The sequence below is a fragment of the Saccopteryx leptura genome, chromosome 2, assembly GCF_036850995.1.
Source record: "Saccopteryx leptura isolate mSacLep1 chromosome 2, mSacLep1_pri_phased_curated, whole genome shotgun sequence".
Lineage (NCBI taxonomy): Eukaryota > Metazoa > Chordata > Mammalia > Chiroptera > Emballonuridae > Saccopteryx > Saccopteryx leptura.
Genome location: NC_089504.1, coordinates 342580393 through 342603841, shown reverse-complemented (window position 1 = coordinate 342603841; position 23449 = coordinate 342580393). Strand labels below are relative to the sequence as shown.

General features: G+C 53.2%; 4 protein-coding genes across 5 annotated transcripts in view; 2 read left to right on the top strand and 2 right to left on the bottom strand.

Annotated features, from left to right (window-relative positions):
- EFTUD2 (elongation factor Tu GTP binding domain containing 2) overlaps positions 1 to 1092 on the bottom strand; it is a 45523-nt gene extending 44431 nt beyond the window's left edge. Inside the window, exon 1 of the mRNA XM_066363940.1 lies at positions 959 to 1092. The gene's annotated coding sequence lies outside the window, so the exon portion shown is untranslated. The remainder of the gene's footprint in view (positions 1 to 958) is intronic.
- A 47-nt stretch (positions 1093 to 1139) lies between these two features.
- Positions 1140 to 5231, top strand: CCDC103 (coiled-coil domain containing 103). 2 transcript variants are annotated; one of them, XM_066363943.1, is made up of 4 exons: positions 1140 to 1177; positions 2543 to 2694; positions 3089 to 3221; positions 3839 to 5231. In XM_066363943.1, exons 2-4 carry the CDS (start codon positions 2552 to 2554, stop codon positions 4289 to 4291), a joined length of 729 nt encoding a protein of 242 aa, XP_066220040.1. In that variant the 5' UTR covers positions 1140 to 1177; positions 2543 to 2551; the 3' UTR covers positions 4292 to 5231. The 2 variants fall into 2 exon arrangements, with proteins under 2 accessions (XP_066220040.1, XP_066220039.1); XM_066363942.1 differs by lacking the exon at positions 1140 to 1177 and adding an exon at positions 1307 to 1407 and having other exon boundaries at positions 3839 to 5229.
- A 26-nt stretch (positions 5232 to 5257) lies between these two features.
- FAM187A (family with sequence similarity 187 member A) lies at positions 5258 to 6941 on the top strand. Its single transcript, XM_066363941.1, has one exon. The coding sequence runs from the start codon at positions 5275 to 5277 to the stop codon at positions 6508 to 6510; it is 1236 nt and encodes a 411-aa protein (XP_066220038.1). The 5' UTR covers positions 5258 to 5274; the 3' UTR covers positions 6511 to 6941.
- A 539-nt stretch (positions 6942 to 7480) lies between these two features.
- Positions 7481 to 16633, bottom strand: GFAP (glial fibrillary acidic protein). Its single transcript, XM_066363938.1, has 9 exons — positions 16165 to 16633; positions 15204 to 15264; positions 14808 to 14903; positions 13927 to 14088; positions 12600 to 12725; positions 12143 to 12363; positions 11527 to 11570; positions 9725 to 9810; positions 7481 to 9082 (listed from the first exon to the last, which is right to left on the bottom strand). Exons 1-9 carry the CDS (start codon positions 16623 to 16625, stop codon positions 9041 to 9043), a joined length of 1299 nt encoding a protein of 432 aa, XP_066220035.1. The 5' UTR covers positions 16626 to 16633; the 3' UTR covers positions 7481 to 9040.
- Between the last annotated feature and the right edge of the window lie 6816 nt (positions 16634 to 23449).

Sequence of the window (23449 nt, the reverse complement as noted above, 5' to 3'; positions counted from 1 at the left end):
ATTTCTTGCACTAGGTTAATCCTCCTACCTCAAATGCAACCCGTTGAGTGCTTATTGAGGAGTTCCAAGAACTAGTAACTAATGTAAAGTATTAGGGTAACTTTCAATATGCAGAGATTCTTTATGATTCCAAAGAGCTATCACATATGTGCTCATTTCATTCTCCCAAGACCCATGAAGTGACAAATCAGGCTAATTTCTGCTTCAGGGATACCGTACTTGCTATTGTCCTCAGAAATGCTCTTCTTTTGAATATTTCCTCCATTTCTCTTGGGTCTCTACAAAAATGTCACACTTTCTGAGAAACTTTCACTTGTCACGCTAAAAGAGTCCCCCATACACACATTCTCCAACCCCCACGTTCACCGTTTTATTATTATTAATATTTGCCCTGAAATATATCTATTCATGTATTTACTGTCATCTCCTCAATTACAATTCAGGCAAGGACTTTATCTTTTTCACTTATAACAGTGCCTAGCATAATACAGGGCCTCAATAAGTATTTGTTGAATGAATGAATGACACCAACAAGGCACAGAGAAGACACCTGACTTGCTCGCAGTTGCACAAAACTAGTAACTTCAGGTATCAAACCTCACTGCAGCTTCCCGCTATAATGCAGGCTCTTACAGGAATCCAGAATAAGAACGGAGGGAGCTTGGTAGAGGAGTGAAGACGACACAGATGGGGCCGGACAGAGGGACTGAACAGTGAGAATATGACTCCTACCCAGGGAAGGGATTTTATGGACGATACTGAGGGAATCCCGGAATCCGGGAGTGTTGGGGGTGTGTGTGTGTGTCTTTCATTCCTTTTTCCACTCCATACCTCAATTTACCCACTTGTAAAGTGAAAGAAGCAGATAAGATATAAAGTCTCTTCCAGATCTGATATTACTTAATTTCCGATCCCACCCGGAGCAACATCCCCCCACCATTGACATCCGTCAGCTCACCTCCCTCCTGCTCAGCCAGAAGCTTCGGTAGGCCAACCGACACCGCGCTTCCGGCCCACGCCGCGCACCTTCTGCGCCCGCTGCCCGAAAGGACCCCACAGACGCCGCGGTCGCGTTTCTACCGCGGAGGACAGCCCTCTGCCTAAGGACCAACTAGTAGGAATGGCGACCGCGAACACAGGAACGGGCGAAGTGGACAGTGGATCCCCAAACTGAGGCGTAGGCTGCTCCAAAGAATGAGGCGTAGGCTGCTCCTAAAAATCCTGAATCTGATCAGGCGCCTCGGACCACACTGAAAGGGGGCCTTCGGGCCGATCACGTGGGCAGGCTGTTGGAGCAGTTCCTAGGCAACCACAGCTGTGGGGCATGGTTTACGCTGAGCTGTTCCGGAGTATCTGGGACTCCCCAAAGCAAGCAAGGGAGCCAAGGCCAGGGCTACTGGGGTGACGGTGAGGAGGGCAGGAGGGTTAGTTCTATTTATTCAACGACTGGGGAGGGCTCAGAACTGGACAAGAGCCAGAACACTTGATTTCAACTACTGGTCATCGCAGCCCCCTTCTTAGTGTTTAGTTTACACGCATTGGGGTAAAGGGGGAGGGCTGTAGTCCTGGTTGCAGACATCCTGCTGCCCTGTCCTAGGGCTGTAGATGATGACTGCGCCACTAGCTCAGTGCACCAAGAATCTGAGGTTCAAAGGTGCTCAGCAAGGCAAAGCAGAGCCAAGACTAGAACCCATGTAGATGATCTCCCTCCAGAGTAGTAGTAGGTCAGTCAGCCTCGGATACGTGGAGGCTGCAGAAGTACAGTGGCAGAACTAAAGAGGTAGCTAACGTAACTAGAGACCTGTTAGGTGACAGGTCCATCCTTGGGTTGGACAGAGGGATTTGGGGACAGGGATCATTAAACCCCTTCCTTTGCCTCTTCCACATGATTTTCTGTTCAGTTATTGCATCTGGTTTGGGTGAAAAGTGTCCGTTCTCAGTCAAGACATTTAATGACGGGTGAAATTTTAATCCCTGGGCTCAAGAGTAGCTAACAATTGTTCTGCTTTTGTGTGAGGTTCTGCTCTATCACAACAACTCGCTATGTGGAAGAGTGAAGGAACTGAATTCTGAGATCCAGATGCTTCTTAATCTAAAGCACAAATTTAAAATATTTTTAGAGGAAGAGAACAAAATTAAGACGGTGCCCTGGCTGGACAGCTCCATTGGTTAGAATGTTGGCCTTACAGACAGAGGTTGCCAGTTCAATCCCTAGTCAGAGCACGTACAGAAACAGATCAATTTTTCTCTTTCTTCTTCCTTCTGTCTCTAAAATCAATCAATAAATTTAAAAAAAAATTAAGACATGGCTCCAAACGGAAAGGACTCTATTATTCTATTTTCAGTGACAACAAATGTTAAGCAAATCCTCACTGTGTAACTCTATAGAGAATTAGATTTTTTAACAAAACCCTACCCAAGATAAGTGACAAGATATCCAGAGTGTTTTTGGATCATTTTGTGGGCTAGCAGAGAATCTAGATGCACTTTGTTTCCCCTGTTACTGACCTTCCACTGATGTCCAGTCCATTTGCCTTCCCAGGCACAGGCCATGGAAAGGAATGACATTATCGACTTCAAGGCCTTGGAGAAAGAGCTGCAGGCTGCACTCAGTGCTGATGAGAAGTACCAGCGGGAGAATGCTGCCAAGTTACGGGCGGTGGAACAAAGAGTGGCTTCCTATGAGGAGTTCAGGTTGGCCTAATGTCATTTTACTCAGGCCTTCTTGTTATGGTAGTGGATAAGAGCACGAGCTGTGAGGTCAGACAATTCTAGGCTCAGTCCTGGTCCTGCCCTCCGCTACTTGCGTGATCTTGTGCAAGTCATTTAACCTCTGTGAGCCTCTATTCTTCATCTGTAAAAGAGAGTAACCATTACTATAATTAAATGAGTTATTACATGTAAGATTTCTGAGCATAATACCTGGGACGTGGGAAGTGCTTAAAAGCTGTCAGCTATTGTTGCTGTTGTTATTATTGTTGTTGTATTGACCCGCCAAAAGGTTCAGCCTGTATCATGCAAAGTCCAGCTACCTCACACCCACAGACAGCATTAGGTACATCCCTTAATCTCTTTCCTTTGCCTACAGGGGTATTGTCCTTGCATCACATCTGAAGCCACTGGAGAGGAAGGACAAGATAGGAGGAAAGAGGACTGTACCCTGGAATTGTCACACTACTCAGGGAAGGACCACCCAGGACGAAGCCACTGAAATCTCCCAGGTAGGTGAGGCACAGCAGGATTTCTCTGCCCTAAACCTCCAGTCCTGTTGTCTTACAACACATACCTCTTTCTTATTTGTCATGTTAAGTCAACAGAGGCAGGTTTCTGCCTCCAATTCTGAAAAGAAAAGCAACCATCAGATGGTGAGGGTGAGTTAAATTAGGCAGAACAAATCAGGAAGTTGGCAAGGCAGGCGGGTCCCTTTCAGTCATTTCTTTGACTTGCATTCACAGATCGGATTTGGGTTGCTCTGGGTTAAATGGTAAATAGCACAATCATCCTGTGGCAGTATTGGGAGAGAGACCCAGCCTAGCAGATCCTTAACACTCACCTTGAGTTCTTTCTCTCTTCCTGAAGTTTTTGGTCATCCCCTGTGTCCTTTTCAGGGTAAACCCTTACTCTCACATTCATCAACAGGAAAATCCTGGTACAACTGATAATCTCAAATCATGGCCTAGGTTCTTTGGGACCCTCTCTCATCTGAAAATGAGACCCCAACCTTCCCAGTGCTCAGAGAGCAGTAGCAGAGCTAAGATGAAAACCTACAGGCTCCCCTCACTCTCACTGTCGCAGAGCAGCTGAAAGAGCTCTGAATTCCCCTTCTTTTGTGATCTAGGAGAAGACATGCCTGCAGCCTGAGACCTCAGCAGAGTTCTACCGGGATTGGCGGCGATACTTGCGGAGTGGGCCAGAGCGCTACCAGGCCCTGCTGCAGCTCGGAGGTCCAAAGCTGGGTCACCTCTTCCAGATGGACGTGGGGTTTGGACTTCTAGGGGAGCTTCTGGTGGCACTGGCTGATCATGTGAGGCCAGCTGACCGGCTAGAGGTGCTGGAGGTCCTGCACAGCCTGGCCAGCACCAGGCGCTTTGCTCTGAACCTGAGCCTGATGAGCCGCACAGAGAAGGACAGCTGCAGAGGCTTGTTTCAGAAGCTGAAGGCCATGGGCACCCCCGGACCCGTGAAGGAGGGGCTCAGACAGGAGGAACAGGGTCTGGAGGAGTGGCCTGGTGGGCTCCAGGAGGAGGAGAGGCTCCTGGAAGAGCTGCTAAGGCTGTACCAAGTGGATTGATAGGTCCAGTTACCTTTAGAAGTGCCCAGTGGTCACTGGAGGCATGTTTTCTTTGTCTTGGGGGCTCTGCAGCACCATAATAAGAAGCCCACACCTAATTCCCTTCTCAACTTGTAATCTTCAGAGCAAAAGCTGGAATTGAGTCTTACCCCTTTCTCCAACCCCTTAGTGGCTGGATGTTTTGAACTATCAAAGGCCCAGGAAGAAAAAGAACTTTGCTTCCCACCCCTAGAGTCTGTGAAGCCTGTGGCTCACAGCCCTGAGAGATGGGCATGTGCCCAACCAAATACTGGCTGCACCACCCAAAAAAGGGAAAAAGCAAAATCATTCATCTTCCAGGGTAAACAAATACTGATTTCCACAGCATTTAACAAAAATATTTACGATGTAAAAACCAATGAATGGACATTTAATCGACAAATGGTCAAATGATACCTAACTTGAGAGAGGTGCAGTATTTTTCCCCAGGGGCTGAGTTCCCTTGCAGGTTGGGCTTGGGAAAGCCCCAAGCCGTCAGTGAGTCTGGCCAGCCTCCCAGGCTTCTTCAGATGGCCAGATGTGAAGGTGGTAGTTTTCCTTCAACTCCTGGATTAACCAAAGGGAAGACCCTTCCACCAGCCAGGCAGGGCAAGGCCTGGTGCTGGAGGCAGAGATTTCCCTGTCTAGCCCCTAGGCCCTTGCTACTCATTCCAGTTTCTCCTGACCCATTGACCCATTCTTGGGTCATGCCAGTGTTCTAGAAAGGGAAGAGAGGGCCAGGTTCTAGAATGGTTTTTCCTTGAGATCACATCTGTCACAGAAGGGCATCTTATACATCAGCTGGGAATAAATGGCCTTGCTTTGGCCGGTTCCCCTGCAGATTGTTGCTTCTCTTCTTGGCTGCTTAATCCTCTCCTCATAAAGATACCACCTCCAGCAATGGTGTCTAGCATCCCCATAGGCCGTTAGTGCCCTGGTTTTGCCCTGACCTTCCCTCCTTCAGCATGAACCTGGCCCATACCACCATGCTCCTGTGGGGGTGTCTCCAGGCCTTTGAAATTGTGGAGAAGGAGAACATTTTTCAGAGGACCCCCTGCCCTGCTTTCCTGATGTTCGACAATGCAGCCTACCTGGCCGACATGAGCTTCGAGCTGCCTTGCCACTGTAAGCCTGAGGAGGTGTCTGCTGTGGTCTGGTACTATCAAAAGCACCTTGGGAGCAGCCATACCAAAGTGCTAACGGACTTTGATGGGCGGGTGCTGACAGAGGCAGCCCACGTGCGTGTGGGCAGTGACCTGCTGGTCCGCTTCAGCATTCGCATGTTTAGCCTGTTGGTTTTCCGAGCCCAGCCTGAAGACTCAGGCTTGTATTTCTGTGGCACCAGGAAGGGGGACTACTTCTATGCTTACGATGTGGACATCCAGAGCACTGAGGGAATGGTGGCCAGCTTCAAGGACCTGGGTCAGGTGCCCTTTGCCGATGAGTACCATGGGAGCCTCCATGTCTTCACCACTTTCTGGGAGTGGACCCCATGTGACCGCTGTGGGGTGCGTGGGGAGCAATGGCGCATTGGGCTCTGCTATCTGCAGAGCCCAGACCTCTCCCCACGCTACCACAAGACGCTGCCAGATGTGGTGTCCTGTGGTTCACAGGCTGTGCCAAAAAAGCTTCGGGCCAAGGTCAGGGACCACACACCGGAGCTGCTGGTTCAGAGCTGCATGGTGCCCTGCAAGAATACGACCATCTGGCGGGGTGTGATGGCCATTTTCAACTATGTGTCCAAAGTGGGCAGGCGGCCCTGGGTGCCCCAGGTCCCTATTCAGTTCCACCAGCAGAGGCTGGGTCATGGACTCATCATCTCCTGTCCTGGGGCTCGGCCAGAGCATGCTGTGGCCTGGGACAAGAACCACCAGTACCTGTATCGCACACAGTACTTGAAGGGTGTCAACAGATCCATGAGGGTGTTCGTTGACTATGGCAACCATCTCCATATCCGCTTCACCCAGCTGCAAGACAGGGGCATCTACTATTGCTGGCGGCAAGGGGAGCGTGTCGCTGGCTTCCGACTGGGTGTGACATCTCGAGGGCGCTACAAGGTCTCATTCTCAGACCCTGAGCTCCGCTCCGCCATGGAGCTCACCCTGATAGGGTACCTGCTCATCACAGCCGTCTTTGTCATCATTCACCTTTGTCGTTGCTGCTGTTACTTATTTCGCTGTTATCCCAACATCTCTCCCTAGGCTCTCTCTTCCTCATCTCTGAAGACCAGTTGTGCTCAAACGTGTTTGTTAAATGATTCCAGATGCCTCTGGGTGGGCATCGTGGGCTGGGACATTTGGGAAGAGGGTGTGGACAAATTTGTTGGTTATACCCACTCCCTATTTTCTATTATTTATTTTAGAGGGTAGAGAGAGAGAGAGAAGAAGGGGGAGGAGCAGGAGGCATCAACTTGACCAGGCAAACCCAGGGTTTTGAACTGGTGACCTCAGTGTTCCAGGTCGATGCTATACCCACTGCACCACCACAGGTCAGGCCCCACTCCCTGTTTTCATGGCACATCTGGGACCTGATCTGGGAAATGGGGAAGCCTGAGGAAGGTGGGGGATGCGGGGACTGAGGCTAGGATGGAAGGGGCCAAGGTGCATGTGTCTCTGACTTCATCAGTTCAGAGAGGGAAGGAGGGAACCTAATATTTACCACATGGTCTATTTGATATCAAACAGTGTTTGAGGTGTTTTATTTTCTTGCCTTCGAGGAGTGCCAAGTGGGTGCTGGTTGAATTGGGGGTAGCAGGGAGAGGAAGGAAGCAATGAGTGAGAGGCCTTGTATCTGTCCTCTCTGCCTTCCTCCCAGCCTTGCCCTGGGACTGGCTGGCAGAAAGAGCAGGTTTGGGAATAAAGGTAAAGACTAGAACAGGGGAAATGAGTTTGGAAAATGGAGGTCAAATTCAGGGATTTCCTGAGAAACTTCACCCACCCTGGGGACTGGGGGTGAGAAGAAGGGCTGGGAGCAAAGACTGAGGTGGCGGGCAGGCACCAGGTGCTGTGGCAGAGCAGAGTTGGAGGTGGGATTTGTCATGTGGCTGCTGCTGGGGGGGGGGAGCTCCTGAGATGATCAGTGACAAGAAGCAAGTTGGGTCTTATCTAAGGCTCCTTGCTGCCCCTTCCCCCAGCCCAGCTTGTCCCGAACAGATCAGAGTCCACGCTGGGGGAGGCCACAGCAATTGGCTTTATTTATCTCGGTAACTAAAGGCAGCAGTGATGCCCTGACCATTAGCATCAGTGGGTGGCAGGAGGGAATCAGAGAAAGTGCACCAAATCTTAGAAAGGATCCCCACTTCTCCCTCCCTTTGGCCTTAGAGGGAAGCCGGGGTGCCTGGAGTGGGTGCTCTCAGTCCCATTTCTGAGCACAAATAATCCCACATCCCCCCTAGTACTCCCGTGCAGAGCAGAGCAGATGCTGTGGGTAAAGTGTCTGTCCCCCTCCGGGCTGTAGGAACACAACCCAGGGCCTTCACTCTGCTCAGGCCTCAATTTCCAGAATTAGAAAATAGAGTGCTACCTAAAATACCGGGGCCTCTTCTGTATTTGAGTAAGAGGGGATCGCAGGGCCCTAGGTTTAGGGGAAAGCATCAGGTCACTGTAGGGCACAGAGAAGCAGATGTATTGCGTTGGCTCGACCCAGCAGTATTTTTCTGGGGCTGGGAGGCAGCGGCGTCAGGAGCTCAGAGGCTTGGGTGGACAGGGATGAGGCAGCAAGGAAGGGGTCTTTAGAACTGGGACAGTGTGCCCTGCCTCTGTGGACAGCAGCCTCTTTCTCTTCTGTTTCAATATCTTCAAGAAAATGAGTCACTTCCTTGATTCCCATGACCCAGACGCCAAGTGGTCACCCTCAATCCCAACTCTGATGTCTAGCCTCATCCCACTGCCTCCTCCATCGCCTCTACCTGCCCACCACGCCAACCCCCTCACCTATATAGGGGAAGTCCTCCTGAGCTTGACCTCTTTGTACAAACACCTAGGGGCCAGGCAGGCCCCTCTACTCCCTCCCAGCACCCCTTCCCTCTCCACTTATACTAAGATCCCCTAGTGCTGAGAATCAAGCTCCCACCTGCCCACATGGCGGATCAGTGGGGCTGAGACACTTGAATCATCACTCAGGAGGCCCCTCTGGAATCAACAGGCTAGGAGTTCCGTCTGCTGCTGATTCCAGGTGCCAGGACACCCCTGCCTACTTTCAGGCTGGCCAGAGTCTGTCTAGATTAAGTATAAACCTCTGTCCAGGGCTACCTTGCCTGCAGAGACTTCCCTTTCCTGTCTCAGAGTCTCAGTTTTCCTCCACTAGCCTGAGGAAACTCAAAGGCCCACTTCCCAGATAGTCCAGAGACCTCCAGCGCTGGCAACAGTTGCCATGACAACAAGTATTAGGCTATGGAGGGTGATTTATTAGGTCTCCAGGCCCTCCCCAACTTCTCCCTTCCCGCCCAAATCTAACCCAGGTTTCTGACCGTGCCCCTCCGGTTTGCCCCTTTGGGGGGTGTGCCCGATTAGGTGGAGTTGCTTGGAGTGGGTGCGTGCTGTCTGGCAGGCCTAATGCTGATGGAGCCCAGGGCCAAAGCTGGCAGAGACAGAGTGGGGAAGGGAGCAGCTGCAGTGGGAGGGGCGGGAACGCAGGCCTGGGGAAATGAGCTATCAGAGAAGGGGTAACTATCCTGTCTCCTGCTGCAGGCTCCTCTAGATATGGGGCAGTGGCCACCAGGTAGTTCCTGCCTCACATCACATCCTTATGCTCCTGCTTGGACTCCTTAATGACCTGCAGGGGACAGAGAAGGTACACAGTGCCACAGTTAAGAGTTCACACAGACCCTGGATCCACCACTGCCAGGCTCTGTGGCCTTGGGCAAATCCCCAGCCTTCCTGGGTCTTTCTTCCCTATAAAAGTTACTGGAATTCCCTCATGCAGCAGTCAGGGGAAATGAGGTTACACCTGTGAATCATTTAGCACCACGCCTGGCTCATAGTAAGCTGATGGTATACAATTAGCTAGTACTATTGCTGGTGTGATGGGAGTGGGTGCCCAATCTCTTTTTCCCATTGCTCTGGAAGGTTCCTTTAACCAGCTGGAAATGGAAAGTTGGGAGTGAAAACTGCTGACTTTAATTTTCTTTCTCTCTTCCCTAGGCCTGGTGCTGGGGGTACCCGAGTCAGGATGAGAAAGGGAGAAAGCCGAGTCAGAACCCCACCCAGTGACCTCGGCACCCAGGCTCCCCTAGAACTTCCAGTGGAGGGACTGGGGAGTTGAATTACACCCAGGTTCCTTCCCCTCTTCCAGAGCCCTGTGAGTTATCAAGAACCTTCCGTGCCAGTCCAGGCTTTATTCCAGAGCCAGGCCTCAAGAAATCCTGGGGGCGGCCAGGGCCCGACGGGGCCAGAATCTCAGGTCTACCCTCCTCACCTCTCCATCCCGCATCTCCACAGTCTTCACTACGATGTTCCTCTTGAGGTGGCCTTCTGACAGGGACTTGGTGTCCAGGCTAGTTTCTGCGGGTATAAGGACAGAAGGCCTTCTGTGGGTCACCAGACATCCTCTGCCACCCGTGGCTTCCTGTCACACCGGGATCATGAGTACAAAAGCCTATCCAACTAGGCAGGGAGAGCCTAGGCTCTTCCAAAGGGGCTGGCGACCCCCGAGTTCCCACTGTGTTAGGCAAGTCCCGGCTACTCTGTCTACTGCCCTGCTCGCTCTCCTGGCCTCACTGCATTTCAGTCCCTCTGCAAGCCCTTGCCCGGCACCAGTGCTGACAACCCAGCGCTGTGCTGAGGAAGGAGCAGACTTTGAAATCAGGCAGACCAGAGTTCAAGTCCCAGCTCAGCTACTAACCAGCCACACAACTGGGGGCAAGTTAATTGACCTCTCCCAGTCTCAGTTTCCTCATCTGCAAAATGGGGATGATGGTGCCTACTTCTCTAGGTGGGAGTGAGGAGTCAGTTCACTAAAATAATGTATGTTAAGCGACTGGCTCAATACATGTGGGTCCCTTTCGTATTCCCCTTCCCCTTTCTACTTCTCTCTGCCACTTCTCTGGGCCTTAATGACCCTTTACTGTCTGGGACTTGGTAGTATTACCTCTGGCTGGTCCTCCAGGTTAACCTGTCTGATGTGAACTAAGCTTTGGGACACACATATCTAGTATTCCTGAATTTCTAGCCCAGAAGAAGAATTTTTTTTCCATAGCTGAGAATGTTCTCAGGTCTTTCTTCCCTATACTTCTACAAGTAAGAAGTAATTTAGTCCCCCCCCCCCGAGAGAAAAATATAACATGTCACACTCACTAATATTTAAAATTAAGAGCAGGGAACATAAAGCTTTATTCACTCCAAGAGAAGCAGTCCAGGGGGAAATAATCCTCTGGGCTGAATCAGCATCAAGCTGAGCAGTGGAGCCTCAGGGACAGATGAATCAAGCAGAGCCTGGCCACTGGGCTCAGTGAGACCCTAGGGGCCCTCTCAGTGACGGGGAAGAGGTAAGGCAGAGGGTGGCATTTGCTCAGAAGCCCTAAAACATCTCATCTGTGCACCCGAGGACTTACCACCCTGAACACCAGCCAGCTCTGCTAGTTTAACCTACCAGGTCTTGGGCTGGGCACTGAGGTTGCTGGGAAGATGACATAGGCTGGCCCTTTAGGGAAACCTGGGAGACAGCCCGAAAGGATGGGTAACATGGACTTAGGTTCCCTCCCTTCCGAGTGGAGAAAAGCACCGTGTCTGAGAGGCAGGCGGCTAACCGAGAGCCGGCGAGGCTCCCTGTACAACCTGGTGAGCCTGAATCGGTATAACTTGTACTGTGAGGCTTTTGAGATGTCTTGTGACCTGGTGACCTTCCCCTTCTTTGGTGCTTTTGCCCCCTGTAGTGACAAGCAGTCAAACAAAAAAAACAAAACAAAAACGTAAAACACTCAGATGGCAGAGTTTGCTCAGGGATCTACAAACGGCAGAGGTTGAGATCTTCATCCGATTCTGTGGTGGAATGGGGGTGCAGGGGTAGAAGGGGGCCACGGGGCAGAGCAGGACAGGAGTGGCAGGAAGCTCCACCTGAAGTGCCCTGCGATGGTGTGTTCTGGCCAGGAGCTCTGTGGTGATTCATGAAAGCCCTTAAGGAGAGCCCCAGATTTTGTCCAGGTTCTCAGCCCCAGGCCAGAGCAGCAGCCCACAGGCCAGTGATCCAATACCTGGGCCACACGGCCCAGCCCTACTGACCTCGGATCTGCAGGTTGGAGAAGGTCTGCACAGGAATGGTGATGCTGAAAGACAACAGAGGGAGAGGGGTGACCAGGCTGCCCATGGACGTCCCGGACCAGGTCCTGGGCACTGAGGTTGCTGGGAAGAAGGGTTATCATGACAGCCTCAAGCAGCACACTTCCTAACTTTCCTCAGCAGCCAACACACTCCCTGGAGCTCCAAGAGTCTGCAAGGGGCTGGGGTGTTATCTGTGAACATCTCCATTCGATGGAAAGTGGGGGCTTGGAGGCTTGCAGAAGGGAGGGAAGAGTGGCAAAGAAAGTTCTGAGAAGGCAGAAAAGATACATCAGGGAAAAAGAAGTCCAACTTTTGTTGCGAGGGTGGGGATGAGCCTTTTAATTTAGGGGAGGGGATCCAAGTCCTTGCTCAGGGACCTAATCCACATTGGTTAAATTTAATCCATTTATTCATCAAAATTTATTGAGTATCTGCTGTGTGTTAGGCGGGCACTGTGTTGGCACTGGAACAGGAGGGGGCTGGACACAGGCTGAACAAGACAGTCCTTGAAGGGAACAAGGCCACTCCAGGGAGGAGCAGCAGGGTGGAGTCCGCGGGGCTGGGGTCGGAGGCTCACCGGTTCTCCTCGCCCTCCAGCAGCTTCCTATAGGTGGCGATCTCGATGTCCAGGGCCAGCTTGATGTTGAGCAGGTCTTGGTACTCCTGCAGGTGGCGGGCCATCTCGTCCTTGAGGGCCTGCCCCTCTTCCTCCAGCCGGGCCAGGGCTTCCTGGTAACTCGCTGCCTCCCGCGCGTGGCGCTCCTCCTGCTCCCGCATCTGCCTCTCCAGGGACTCGTTCTGTAGGGTGGAGCCAGCCGGTCCCTGAGAGGCACCTTCATGCCTCCGGAGCTGACCCACTCCGGAGGACCTGGAGGCCCCGCCCCGCCCCGCCCTCGTTCTGGCTCCGACCCGGGTCCTGGTCCGCCTTTGGCCCTTCTTCCATAGCGTCCCCTGGGTGGCATGTCCCCTCCTCCCGCTCGTCAGCCTCAGCTCGCTGCCCGAGTCCACCCGCCTCTGGTTCAGCTCACACTCACCGTGCTGCGCAAGGACTCCAGGTCGCAGGTCAAAGCCTGCAGCTGGCGCCGGTAGTCGTTGGCCTCGTGCTTGGCCTGGCGGAGCAGCTCTGCGTTGCGGGCAGCGGCATCTGTCAGGTCCGTGAACTAGACAGGGAGAAAGCCCTATGCTGAAGGACAGGTTGCAGCCGCATATGGGGAGTTGTGTGGGCCGTGGGAAGGCATGGTCTCTGGGAAATCAGGGAGGTGAGCAGACCCCAGGGTTGTGGTCTAGATCATCCCAGGACACTGGCCCTGGGTGGGATTATTCCCAGAAACTGTGACTCATGGACAGAGGACACAAAGCCCCTGCTGCCTCTTCAGCACCTAGCACAATGCCTGATCAGGGAATGAATGAATGACCAGGCTTGCCACAGAAACCGGAATCTCCTGCACTGGCAGCCCCATCTATGGGACTGAACCTTCTCTCCCCACTGTAGACAGTAATGGGTCCTGGTGAGCAGATACCTGAGTTCTAATAGCCCTCCCTCCCCCAGCTAGCAGTGAAGCCCTCACGGTTCCATCTGGCTTCAGTCTGCTCAGAACCACCATTGGCTTCTGTCACTCACACTCCTGAGCATGGTGCCCTGGGCCAACGTCTCTGGGCCTCCACCTCTCTGTGCTTTTCTGCCTCCAGACTTCTCCACATGCTCGGCCCTGCACTTGGAACGCCCCTTCCCTCTTCTCTTCATGTTCATCCCTCTTCTCTTCATGTTCACCTGCCAGTCCTGCTTAGGCCACATACCCTCCCTTCTAAGATATCCTCCCTGCTCCCCACATTGCAAACAGACTCTGCCCTGCAGTGCTCTCTATAGCCACCATATTAGCGTGCACATCACACCTTCCTGGTCAGACATCTCTCTGTAGCCTGGGCAGTGCCTGGCATGCAAGTAGATGCTCAAGAACCCAGGACACAGTTGACAAAGGCATCAACAATGCAGGCTCCCAAGTGAGATGGCTAGGGTTGGAACTCCAGCTCTACCATTCAAAAGCCATGTGACTTTGAGCAAGTGAGTTAACCTTTCTGCACCTCAGTTCGTTCATCTGTCAAAGAACAGTACCTTCTTCATAGAACGATAATCTACACGAAGCACAAGGCTTGACACACAACAGTGTTGTCTAATAACAATAGTAATAGCAATAAGTTCTTATTAGAAATAATATTGCCTGTATATCTCTGGGCAAGTCACCTCACTTCTCTGGTAAATGTCAGGGCACCTAGAGAAGATCCTCTCCCTGCTTCCACCACCCTCCTTTTCTGTTTCTCTCTGGTTCTCGAGGAGACAGGCTGGCCCACAGCTAGGGCTACCTTGGACCGGTACCACTCCTCTGCCTCATGCAGGTTGCTGGATGCCACTGCCTCATACTGGGTGCGGATCTCTTTCAGGGCCGCTGTGAGGTCCGGCTTGGCCACATCCAACTCCACATGAACCTGCTGCCGGGCCAGCTGCTCCTGGAGCTCCCGCACCTCCTGACCAGGGTGAGAGAGGGGAGAGCAGGGATCAGAGCCCAGGCTGCAAGTGGGGTTTCCTGTGGCATCATGCCCTTCTGTCTGCCTGTTGGACATGTACGTCGGCTAAGAAAAATTGGACAATCCTAGTTGGAGGAAGAGCATGGCCCAGGCTAAGGGTGGCAGGGGCTAGTTTGGGAACCTCCTGGTGTCCTCCTTCCAGGCCTGGATAGGCAGGAGCACTGAATGTGTGCTGTGTCCTTATGAGAGAATGTCTGTGTCCCTGTGTCTGAGGATGCCTGCGGGTTCCAGGCTCCATGGGGTCATGGATCCTGAATCCATGATATGAAGTCAGAGCCCAGTGGAATATTTTCTGTTATGAATGATTCTCAGTTAAATGGAGACAGGTGGCAGAAAGAATGGAGTCAGAGACACTCACTGTGGGAATTGAACAAGTTCTTTAACCTCTCTGGGCTTCAGTGTCCTCGTGAATAGGAGATAATACTGAAAGGGTTCCTATCTCATATGGCTGTAGTGAAGAAAAATGAGGCAGCAAGGTTTTTGTAATATTCAGTAAGCGACGTGCGTCTGTCTGCATTTTACCCTGGACTGTTGATGTTCTCCTGTCTGTCTCTACTTCTGTCTTCCTCAGTCGCTCTCTTTCTCTCTCCATTTGCAAACTCCCCCACCCCCAGTTCAAATCTCTGAGTTGGCCTTTCTTCCCTCTGCCCCGACTTTACCTCCTCATGGATCTTCTTCAAGAACCGGATTTCCTCCTCCAGAGACTCAATCTTTCTCTCCAGATCCAGACGGGCCAGGGTGGCTTCATCTGCCTCCTAGAGTCGGGAGGAGGCAAAGGGCCACTGACCCCAGACTCTTCCTACCCGTTCCCTAGCATTGTCTGGTCCCCGCTTCTGGGGCTGGGGGGTCAGCACATTGCTTGGGAAGGCTGGGCTGGAAGGCTGCGTCTGAGTGGGCTGCCATCACGCCTCTCCCTCCTCCTGTGCCCCGCCCTCCGCCCCCTGAGTGGGCTGCCATCACGCCTCTCCCTCCTCCTGTGCCCCGCCCTCCGCCCCCTGAGTGGGCTGCCATCACGCCTCTCCCTCCTCCTGTGCCCCGCCCTCCGCCCCCCTGACCTGTCGATAGGCAGCCAGGTTGTTCTCGGCCTCCAGCCTCAGGTTGGTTTCATCCTGGAGCCTAGGGTAGAGGAACACACTCCTGGGTCCAGGCTCTCCTGAGGACCCTTGGACCCTGACCCAGTCTCCCTGGAGGTGGGAGATGCCACCCTCCACCCCAGGACTAGTGGAGTGGTAGGAACAGAGGCTTGGCCAGGAGGGTGAACAGGTGAGGGCCTTCGTTTTATCTCATTACTAAGATGCCTTATCAGGGTCGCGGGCCTGCTCCTGCTCACATAGGCACTTCCACAAACATACACTCACTGCTACATGCGCGCACACACATCCTCCTGCACTTGAGGGCACACATTCATGCCCAGCATGTTCAGCAAAGCACCATGCCCCTGGGGTTTCCTCTGGCCTTTGAAAATGGGTTTTATTAAGATCCCTGTTTCACAGCTGTGCAAGCTGAAGTGCCTTGACTAAGATCATAAACTGGTGACAGACAGTCACCTGTGTTCTGCCAGGCTTTCCTGTTCTTTCCCCCACTCCCTTCACCCAGAGACCAACCCTCCTAGCACACGCCAACCTTCCCTCCCAGTGCCTCCTTTATACAGACCCAGGCTCAAAATAGGTGAGTTCCCACCCGCAGTGGCGGAGCCCCACAGTGAATGAAACATACAGACTGCCTGCTGGGGTCATGGATGGTTCTGGCACTGACTTCCCCGGTGGGGAGGTGCTGCGAGTACCCTTTTTCCTGGCAGAAGGTCTTTGGGAATCAGCTCCCTAAGGCTCTGGTCCTTTTCCCAGCCCCTCCTATCATTTGGGGACCAAGGACAGCCCTCCTTTCCCAGAGGTGTGGAAACCAGTGAGCAGGGAGGCAGAGTCCCCTGGCCTGAGTCCCTGTAGGCCAGAGGGCACTTCCTCTTGGGGGCTCAGTTCTCCCTGCTCGTGAGACTCCTCTCCCAGGCCCCCTCCTCACTTCTGCCTCATGGTGCCCAAGTCCTGTGCCAGATTGTCCCTCTCGACCTCGAGCCGGGCGCTGTTGGCAGTGAGTTGATCAAGCCGCAGCCGCAGCTCACGCAGCTCAGCCTGGTAGACATCAGCCAGCTTGGTAGGCTCCTTGGCCCGCAGCTGGTTCAGCTCCGCAGCCAGCGCCTTGTTCTGCTGTTCCAGGAAGCGCACCTTCTCGATGTAGCTGGCAAAGCGGTCATTGAGCTCCATCATCTCTGCCCGCTCACTGGCCCGTGTCTCCTTGAAGCCAGCGTTGAGTGCCCCTGCTAGGGAGAAGTCAACGCGGGCCGGGAGTGGGGGTGGCATTCGAGCCAGGGAGAGGCGGGTGCCAGGACCTAGGCGGCGACTGGGAGTCAGGCCCCTTGCCACCACCATCTCCGAGGAGACATAGGAGCGGTGGGCAGCTGAGGTGACCCGTCTCCTCTCCATCCTGGCCTGGCTCTGCTCACTTCTGGGATGTGAGGGCTTTATGGAGGAGTGGGCTGGCCTGGCACTGCCCAGCTTGTCCCTGGAAACACCCCCTGGCATAGCCTGAGGGGGTGGGGCTGGGCTGCAGCCCAGCCATGGGGAGAGCTCCTCTCACCCCACTGAGGTCATTGTGCCCAGAGGCAGGGCCTCCTGGGCATGCCAGCTCCAGCCTGACCACTGCCAGAGGTACTGGTGGGCAGTGCCTGGGGCCAGATGCTGGGTTTGAAGCCTGATCACTGAGCAAGGAGACCCTCTTTCTAGGAAGGTGGGCAAGAGAAGGCTGGACCAGATGACTTCTGACCTGCCTTCTAACTCTTAGATCCCATAGCCCAGGCCGTCCCTCACTCAGCACTTCTCCTTCCAGTGCTTGCTAGGTTCTGGGGATTTCACAAAGAATAAATCTGCTCTGTACCCTTAAGGAATAGCCTATGTTACAGTTTCCTGCTTAGCTCAATTCTCAACAGATTGCTGGAGTCCCTCCCTCTGAATACAGGCATCCCTCATTCCTGCTTTCTCCCCACTCCCTTGAGTTCTGGGGCTGTGGACTGGAACTGGACACCGGCCTTTTGTTGGGAGGGTCAATTGAGGTTTTTATCTAGCAGTGAAGGGGTGAAGATGAAAGGAACATGGGGGTCCTGATAGGGCAAGAGGGGGCAGGCACTGCACTCCTTGGCCCTTTTCCCCCCATTGATCTGAGAGAGAGAGAAGCATCAACTCGATGTTCCACTTAGTTCCATTTAGTTGTGCACTCATTGATTGCTTCTCATACGTGCCCTGACCGGATATCGAACCCATGGCTTCGGCACACTGGGATGACACTGTATCCACTGAACCACCTGGCCAGGGCTCCCTGGGACACTCCTAAGCCCCTGACTCAGTCTCAACGGGCTCACCCTTCAGTGCCAGCCTCCCTGCACCCCCTCCCAGAGCCCTGGCCTTGACAACTCCACAAAGCAATTATGAATGAGCTGGCTGTCCCTACTACCATCTTTGTTCTTGCAATACCCTGTTTCCTGGCCAACTCTCACCTCACTGTCCCACTGGAGATTTATCTCCGAGTTCCCACACATCAGGCTGAGAAGACAGGAAAGGCCTCCGGGGGTGGGTGGGTTTGGGAACCCATGAGACATTCCTTCCAAAATGGCAAACTGGGGCCTGGGCCTGTTGCCCCTTGAAACTTCAAATCCATCTCCCTCTTTTTAATCTGGTCCACAGGGTCAGTGTCCCCCCCCCCCCCGAACCCCCACCCATTTGTGTCCTTGGACTTCTGGGAAGTGGGCAGCCTTCATCTCCCCACCCCCACTCTGCCCAGTGTCCATGCTTGGGCCTCTGATCTCTTTTTCCGGGCACTTGCTGAATGGAGTCTTGTTCTCCACCGACGGTGAGGGTGGTGAGGGCGCCACACAGTGAGGGCAGCCCCCAGGGGGCTGTGCTGTTTTTATCCCAGGATGTCAGGCTGTTAGGCAGGGTACAGCCCAAGCCCCTTGCTCACAGAGTTTCTCAGAAAGCATCTGAAGGGAGCTGGAGGGCAGCAGGGAGCAGGCTCCGTGCCCATCCTGGACCATTGTATCTGTGCCAAGGTGAGTCATTCAGTGGACATGGGCGGAGGGGCCTGGGGGTGGCCAGCCCAGCTCTGCCAGGTCTGCAGCTCTGCAGACAGGGCCTGGCTGCTTCCTTCCCCAACTCTCAGAGGCAGCTCGGGCCCCTGAGCTCCAATCCAGCCAGGACCCTTACCCCATGATGGGGAAGATGCTTTTCACTTGGTCATGTTCTGGGCTGCCCGCTAGGGTTTCCCCCTGTGAGTCCCAGCACAGAGAGAGGAGAGAAGAGTCCTGAAGTCTTAGCCACATTTGACCCCAGCGCCCGAGCAGTTTCATGGAGAGAGAATCCTGAGGAGGGGGCACTCAGTGACTTTGATCCTCTTGTGGGTGGGGGAGCTGAGGAGGGACAGGGCTCGTTAAAGAAAGAGCAAGACTGGGGTCAAAACCTTGTCCTAATCTCTCTATGGCTGCTTTTCCAGCTTGCGGGGCGTCTCAGTGTGTGGCTTCCCCTTCTTGTTCTAGTGAAATCTAGTTGAAATGAGCACCAAGCAGTCCTGGAGGGAAAAGCCCGGAAGAGCAGGAAGTGTTTGTCAGTGATGCTCAGTGAATTGCACCTGAGTGTGTGAGACTCAGGGGTGTTTCAGCAGCAGCAGAGGCAGGCCCCACTTCACCCCTCTGGCCACCTCCCGGGACCCCTGGCCCTGGCCCAGGCTTCTTTCTCCATCTCTAACCCCCATCTGATCCTCAGACCCGTCCCTGCACTCAGCCTTACCTGTCTAAAGATGTCCACACGGAGAACCAACAAGGCGGACAGACTTGGTTGTGGTTGTGTGCCCAACTTTCATTATTTTTATTATATAATACATTCTTGTAGAAAAATCAGAAATACAGATACACACAAAAAAAATTAAATCAGCCATAATTTTGCCACCGGGAGATAAATACTACCAGATTTCCCCCCCACACACACATTACATTCATATATTTATAAGTGGGCTCATGCTGTACAAATTATTTCATAATTTGATTTTTCATTTAACAATATGTTGTGAACATCTTTCCATATCAATAAATATTTACTTACATCATTTAAAAAAAAGATTTTATTTATTGATTTTACAGAGAGAGGAGAGAAAAGGGAGGAGGGAGAAGTATCAACTCATAGCTGCTTCACTTTAGCTGTTCATTGATTGCTTTCTCATATGTACCTTGACCAGGCAAGCCCAGAGTTTTGAACCAGGACCTCACTGTTCCAGGTCGATGCCTTATTTATCCATTGTGCCACACATCATTTTAATAGTTGGTGGTTTTCCTTTATGTGCATTATTTTAACCAAGCCCTATTTCCTTTTATTAGACAGTTACGTTCTCTCTCTCTGTTTTAGATCACACTCTGATGCACATCTACCCTGGGCAGACACAGCTCCCAACCTCCCCTGCTATCCTCATCCTCCTGGCCTGGTCCAGGTCCCATCTACATGGTGCTTTCTCTTCTGCTTCCCTAGCCTGAGGACAACATCTGTCTCAACATCTGGAGACTCAGGCCAATCCCTAGACCAACTTCTTCACTAAACAGCAGAAAGCTGTGGGCCATGGGGAGACGATGCCTGGATGCCCCTCCACAGGGCCTTCAGCCAAGCCATGCCCCACTTGAAATCAAGGTAGAGATAAGATAACCTCTTATCGCCACCCCCCCCCACCTCAGGTCAGAATCTTCCAGGATGCCCACCTGCCCACAGAGTCCAAATGCCTCTCAGGACAGACCAACACTATATATACCTGATCTCAACTCATACATGAGATGCCCAGTGTTTTCCAGACCTGCCAGCCTCTAATTCAAGTGGCTGTTTTGCCACTAAACTGCTGCCTACCGACTCTGCTTGAGTTCCTGTCCCTCTCCAAGTGCCTGGCACAAGATGGTGGGCAGCAAACGTGGGTGGGATGAAGAGAACATAGGTCTTACTGGCTGACTCCTTGTGCACCGCTCAATCTGTCCATCCCCTGACACGTGCCTGAGGAAGGAAACTGGGTTTTGAAGGCCACTAGGTGGCAGTGCTCAACTCTCCAAGTCCCGATGGCCGCGGGGCCACAGCTGTTCAGAGGCAAGGAGAAAGCTGGCTGGACTCAGCCATAGACTGGCTTTCCAACACCCAAATTTGTATCAAGCAGAGGCATCGCCCTCTTTTATTTTCTAGAGTTGCGCCTGACCTCTATGGCAGTGCTGTCTAGGGGAAAGAGCAAGGTGGTACCACAGCCACTCAATAGCTATATGATCTTGGCCGACTTCAGGAACCTTCTCTGAGTCTCCATTTCCACATCTGTAAAACAGGGACTGGCCATGCTTACTTCCATGGTAGCAGTCAGGATAAAGTCAGTGAAAGCTGGATGCAGCAGGTGTTTGACAAGTCATAGCTTCCATTCACTAACATCTACCAGGTGGCCCTGGCTGGGTGACTCAGTGGATAAAGTGTCGTCCCCACACACTGAGGTCGCAGATTCAATCCCCAGTCAGGGCACATATGAGAAGTAATCATTGAGTGCACAACTAAATGGAATAACTAAGTGGAACAATAAATTGATGCTTCTCCCCACCTCTTCCTCTCTCTGTCTCTCAAATCAAGTTTTACCTATTTACATGTTAGCATATTTGTGATGGGGTGAGCCCAGAGTGGAAGCTGGGCCCACGGGGGGGGGGGTGCTGCCATGTCTTATTGACCTCACTGGGGTGGGGCAGGAACAGTGTGTGCTCCCCTCCACAAAGGGTGGTTAGTTGGCAGTGTGTACAGGACGCAGGGGACAGCAGCCAGTGAAGAGAGGGCGGGAGCTGTCACCATTTGCCCTCCACTAGTTGTTTGTGCCTTTGGGATGGCTAGGGGACACATGTAAGTTATCTCCAACTGCCCAGAGTAGAGGCTGTTTCCCAGCCTGCTTTCTCATCCCCCCTCCTCACTCCCCAACTCCTCCATCCTTGCCCTCCTCAACCCTAGATGAGGCCGCAACTCCATCTGGTTTGATGTGTCATCTCGGTCTATCATCTCTCTTAGGTATGGGTTTCTTCTATACCTTAGCCTGAGGCTTGCTAAGGAGAGGGGCCACGTCTCCCCATAGATGGGGGCTTCCTAATGCTGGGACCTATGTCTCATTGGACTGGGATCACCCAGTCTATTTCGCCCTTCAGACTAAGTCACCCACAGGACAGAAACCACCCTTTACCCTTGGATGGGAGCTCCCTGATATGAGAACCCATGGTTCACTCTCAGCTGGGTGCTCCTTGAAGGCAGGGGCTCTCTTCTTCCAGTTGGAGCATGGCTGCCCTAGGCCAGTGGGTTCCTTGAGCCATCCACAGCCTCTGCCCAGCCAGCATCTGCTGGTCTGAAGCACCCAACTCCTGTGGCTGCAAAAGGGCGTCTGGTTGAACCCCCAGTCTCCTTCCCCTTTCTCAGCACATCGTCATCTGAGGCATCATCAGCTCACTCAGCTTCACAGATCCAGGGGCCAGGCAGCTTCATTGGGGTTAATATGCGTGGGCTCTTTTTCCCCCCTCTCCCCACCCCCAGCCAGGGCCATGCTCCAGACTCCCCCCACCTCCCAGCCTCTAACCTTGAGACTGCTTTTTAATTGCTTTCCCCGATCTGATCTGCTCTACTCCCTCTCCCCTCCATCTCCCTGCCTGACTGCGTCCCTCTGGGAGGGTGAGAGGCGGGACCAGATATGTCCCTGGTGGGAGGAGAGGGCTGGCAGGCAGCCTGTAATTTCCAATCCAGTGGTCCTCCAAATGGACAGGGTGAACCAGGAAATGGTGGTGGGAGGGCTCGAGTGCGCTGGAGGGAGCCCTTGTGGCGAGCTGGAAAATACAGCCAGTTTCAAGTTCCCTTGGGGTGACTCTAGTCCCTCCTATCCCCAAAACCTCCATCCCAAGCCCTCCTGGGTTCCTCTCCACAAAAGAACTACGAGGTGGAGGGGATGAGGGGAAGACAGCCATGTACTAGATTCCTTCTGGGAACCAGGATCCCCCAGATGCTTAGACAAGAGCCAAAGCGACATTCCTGTGGGAATCTGGGGACATGCGCAGAGGCCTGGGAGGCAGGGCTCCAGAGTTAGCAGCTGCCAGAGAGGCTCCCCATGTGGTGATGAGGTCCCTTGTGGGGGCCAAGCTGATGGTGTGGGGTGGGGAGGCCCAGAGGATAAAGCCTAGTTCCTTCCCCTTGACAGGTCTTAACACTAATGGAGGGTTGGCTTACACTCAGGTGACAAGGATAGGTGCTATTCCTGATGAAGGGACCATGTCTTGTTCCGTTTCCGAAGCTCCTGGCACTGAGCCCGGTTGTCTGAACTGGGCAGAAATTTGTATTTTGGAGTGGCCTTAGGAGGCCACTGGGCAGAAATTTGTATTTGGGGTCCAGATCTGAGCTGTGTAGCCTGGGGTGGGTGTGAAGGCCTGGGAAGAGAGTCCTTCTAAACTCCCAGAAGTGGAATCAGGGGCTCTGCACTGCCCACCAACGTGGGAGAGGAGGGTGAAGCAGGGAGAGGGACCTTGGAGCAGGCTGGGCCTGCAGTGGATGGAGGAGCCATCGATTGCTGTCTTGTGGATGACTCTTTATGTAAGAGCAATCTTATCTTAGACTCCAGTTCCTGCCCACGGAGGTCAGAGGTTGTGGGGAGCTGGCTGTCAGCCCACTGCCCTCCTCGGTCCCTGCCAGCTTTCAGTGAACTGGGACCAGCCAGACTGCCTTCTGGCGAGTGAGCAGGCGCTCTCAGCCCGACCTCCTGCGATTGAGGCCAGGAGCCACACATGCTTAACCCCATCAGCAGCGTCTTTGTACATTCAATGGGTCACCCAAGAGCACATTTTGCACCATGGAGCCACAAATGTTTGCTGAGTGAATGGCCATCTGCAGAACAGCCTCATCTTGAGTGACCTCTTCCACTTGCACAAGCTGCCCCGGGCCTAAGCGAGTCCCGCCTCCTACAAGGCTTTTGTGTGTAGTTTGCCCTCATGGCCCTAGTTGCCAGCCCCCTTGCCCCGTCCCTGCTGCTTCTGCCCTTGCAGGGGTGAGGGTGATGATCAAATGAGATAATATATGTGAGGGCCTCAGGAAATGGAAAGTTATTCGATTTGAATCCAACCAGCACTCAGCAAGGCCTCCTAAGGTCACGATACCATGCCAGGCCGCTGGGGGCTACAGACGTGAAGCTGTGACTGCTTCTGTGGGGATCATGGTACACAGGGGGAAAAAACTCATTA

What these genes read in the sequence shown, in the direction of transcription:
- CCDC103 (XM_066363943.1), top strand. Translation starts at nt 2,552, where the DNA reads ATGGAAAGGAATGACATTATCGACTTCAAGGCCTTGGAGAAAGAGCTG. An exon ending in GCTTCCTATGAGGAGTTCAG is followed by an intron (nt 2,695 to 3,088) that starts GTTGGCCTAATG and finishes CTTTGCCTACAG; the next exon opens with GGGTATTGTCCTTGCATCAC. An exon ending in AAGCCACTGAAATCTCCCAG is followed by an intron (nt 3,222 to 3,838) that starts GTAGGTGAGGCA and finishes TTTGTGATCTAG; the next exon opens with GAGAAGACATGCCTGCAGCC.
- GFAP (XM_066363938.1), bottom strand. Translation starts at nt 16,625, where the DNA reads ATGGAGAGGAGACGGGTCACCTCAGCTGCCCACCGCTCCTATGTCTCC. An exon ending in TGGAGTCCTTGCGCAGCACG is followed by an intron (nt 12,364 to 12,599) that starts GTGAGTGTGAGC and finishes TCCACCCTACAG; the next exon opens with AACGAGTCCCTGGAGAGGCA. An exon ending in CTGGAGGGCGAGGAGAACCG is followed by an intron (nt 11,571 to 12,142) that starts GTGAGCCTCCGA and finishes GTTGTCTTTCAG; the next exon opens with CATCACCATTCCTGTGCAGA.
- FAM187A (XM_066363941.1), top strand. Translation starts at nt 5,275, where the DNA reads ATGAACCTGGCCCATACCACCATGCTCCTGTGGGGGTGTCTCCAGGCC.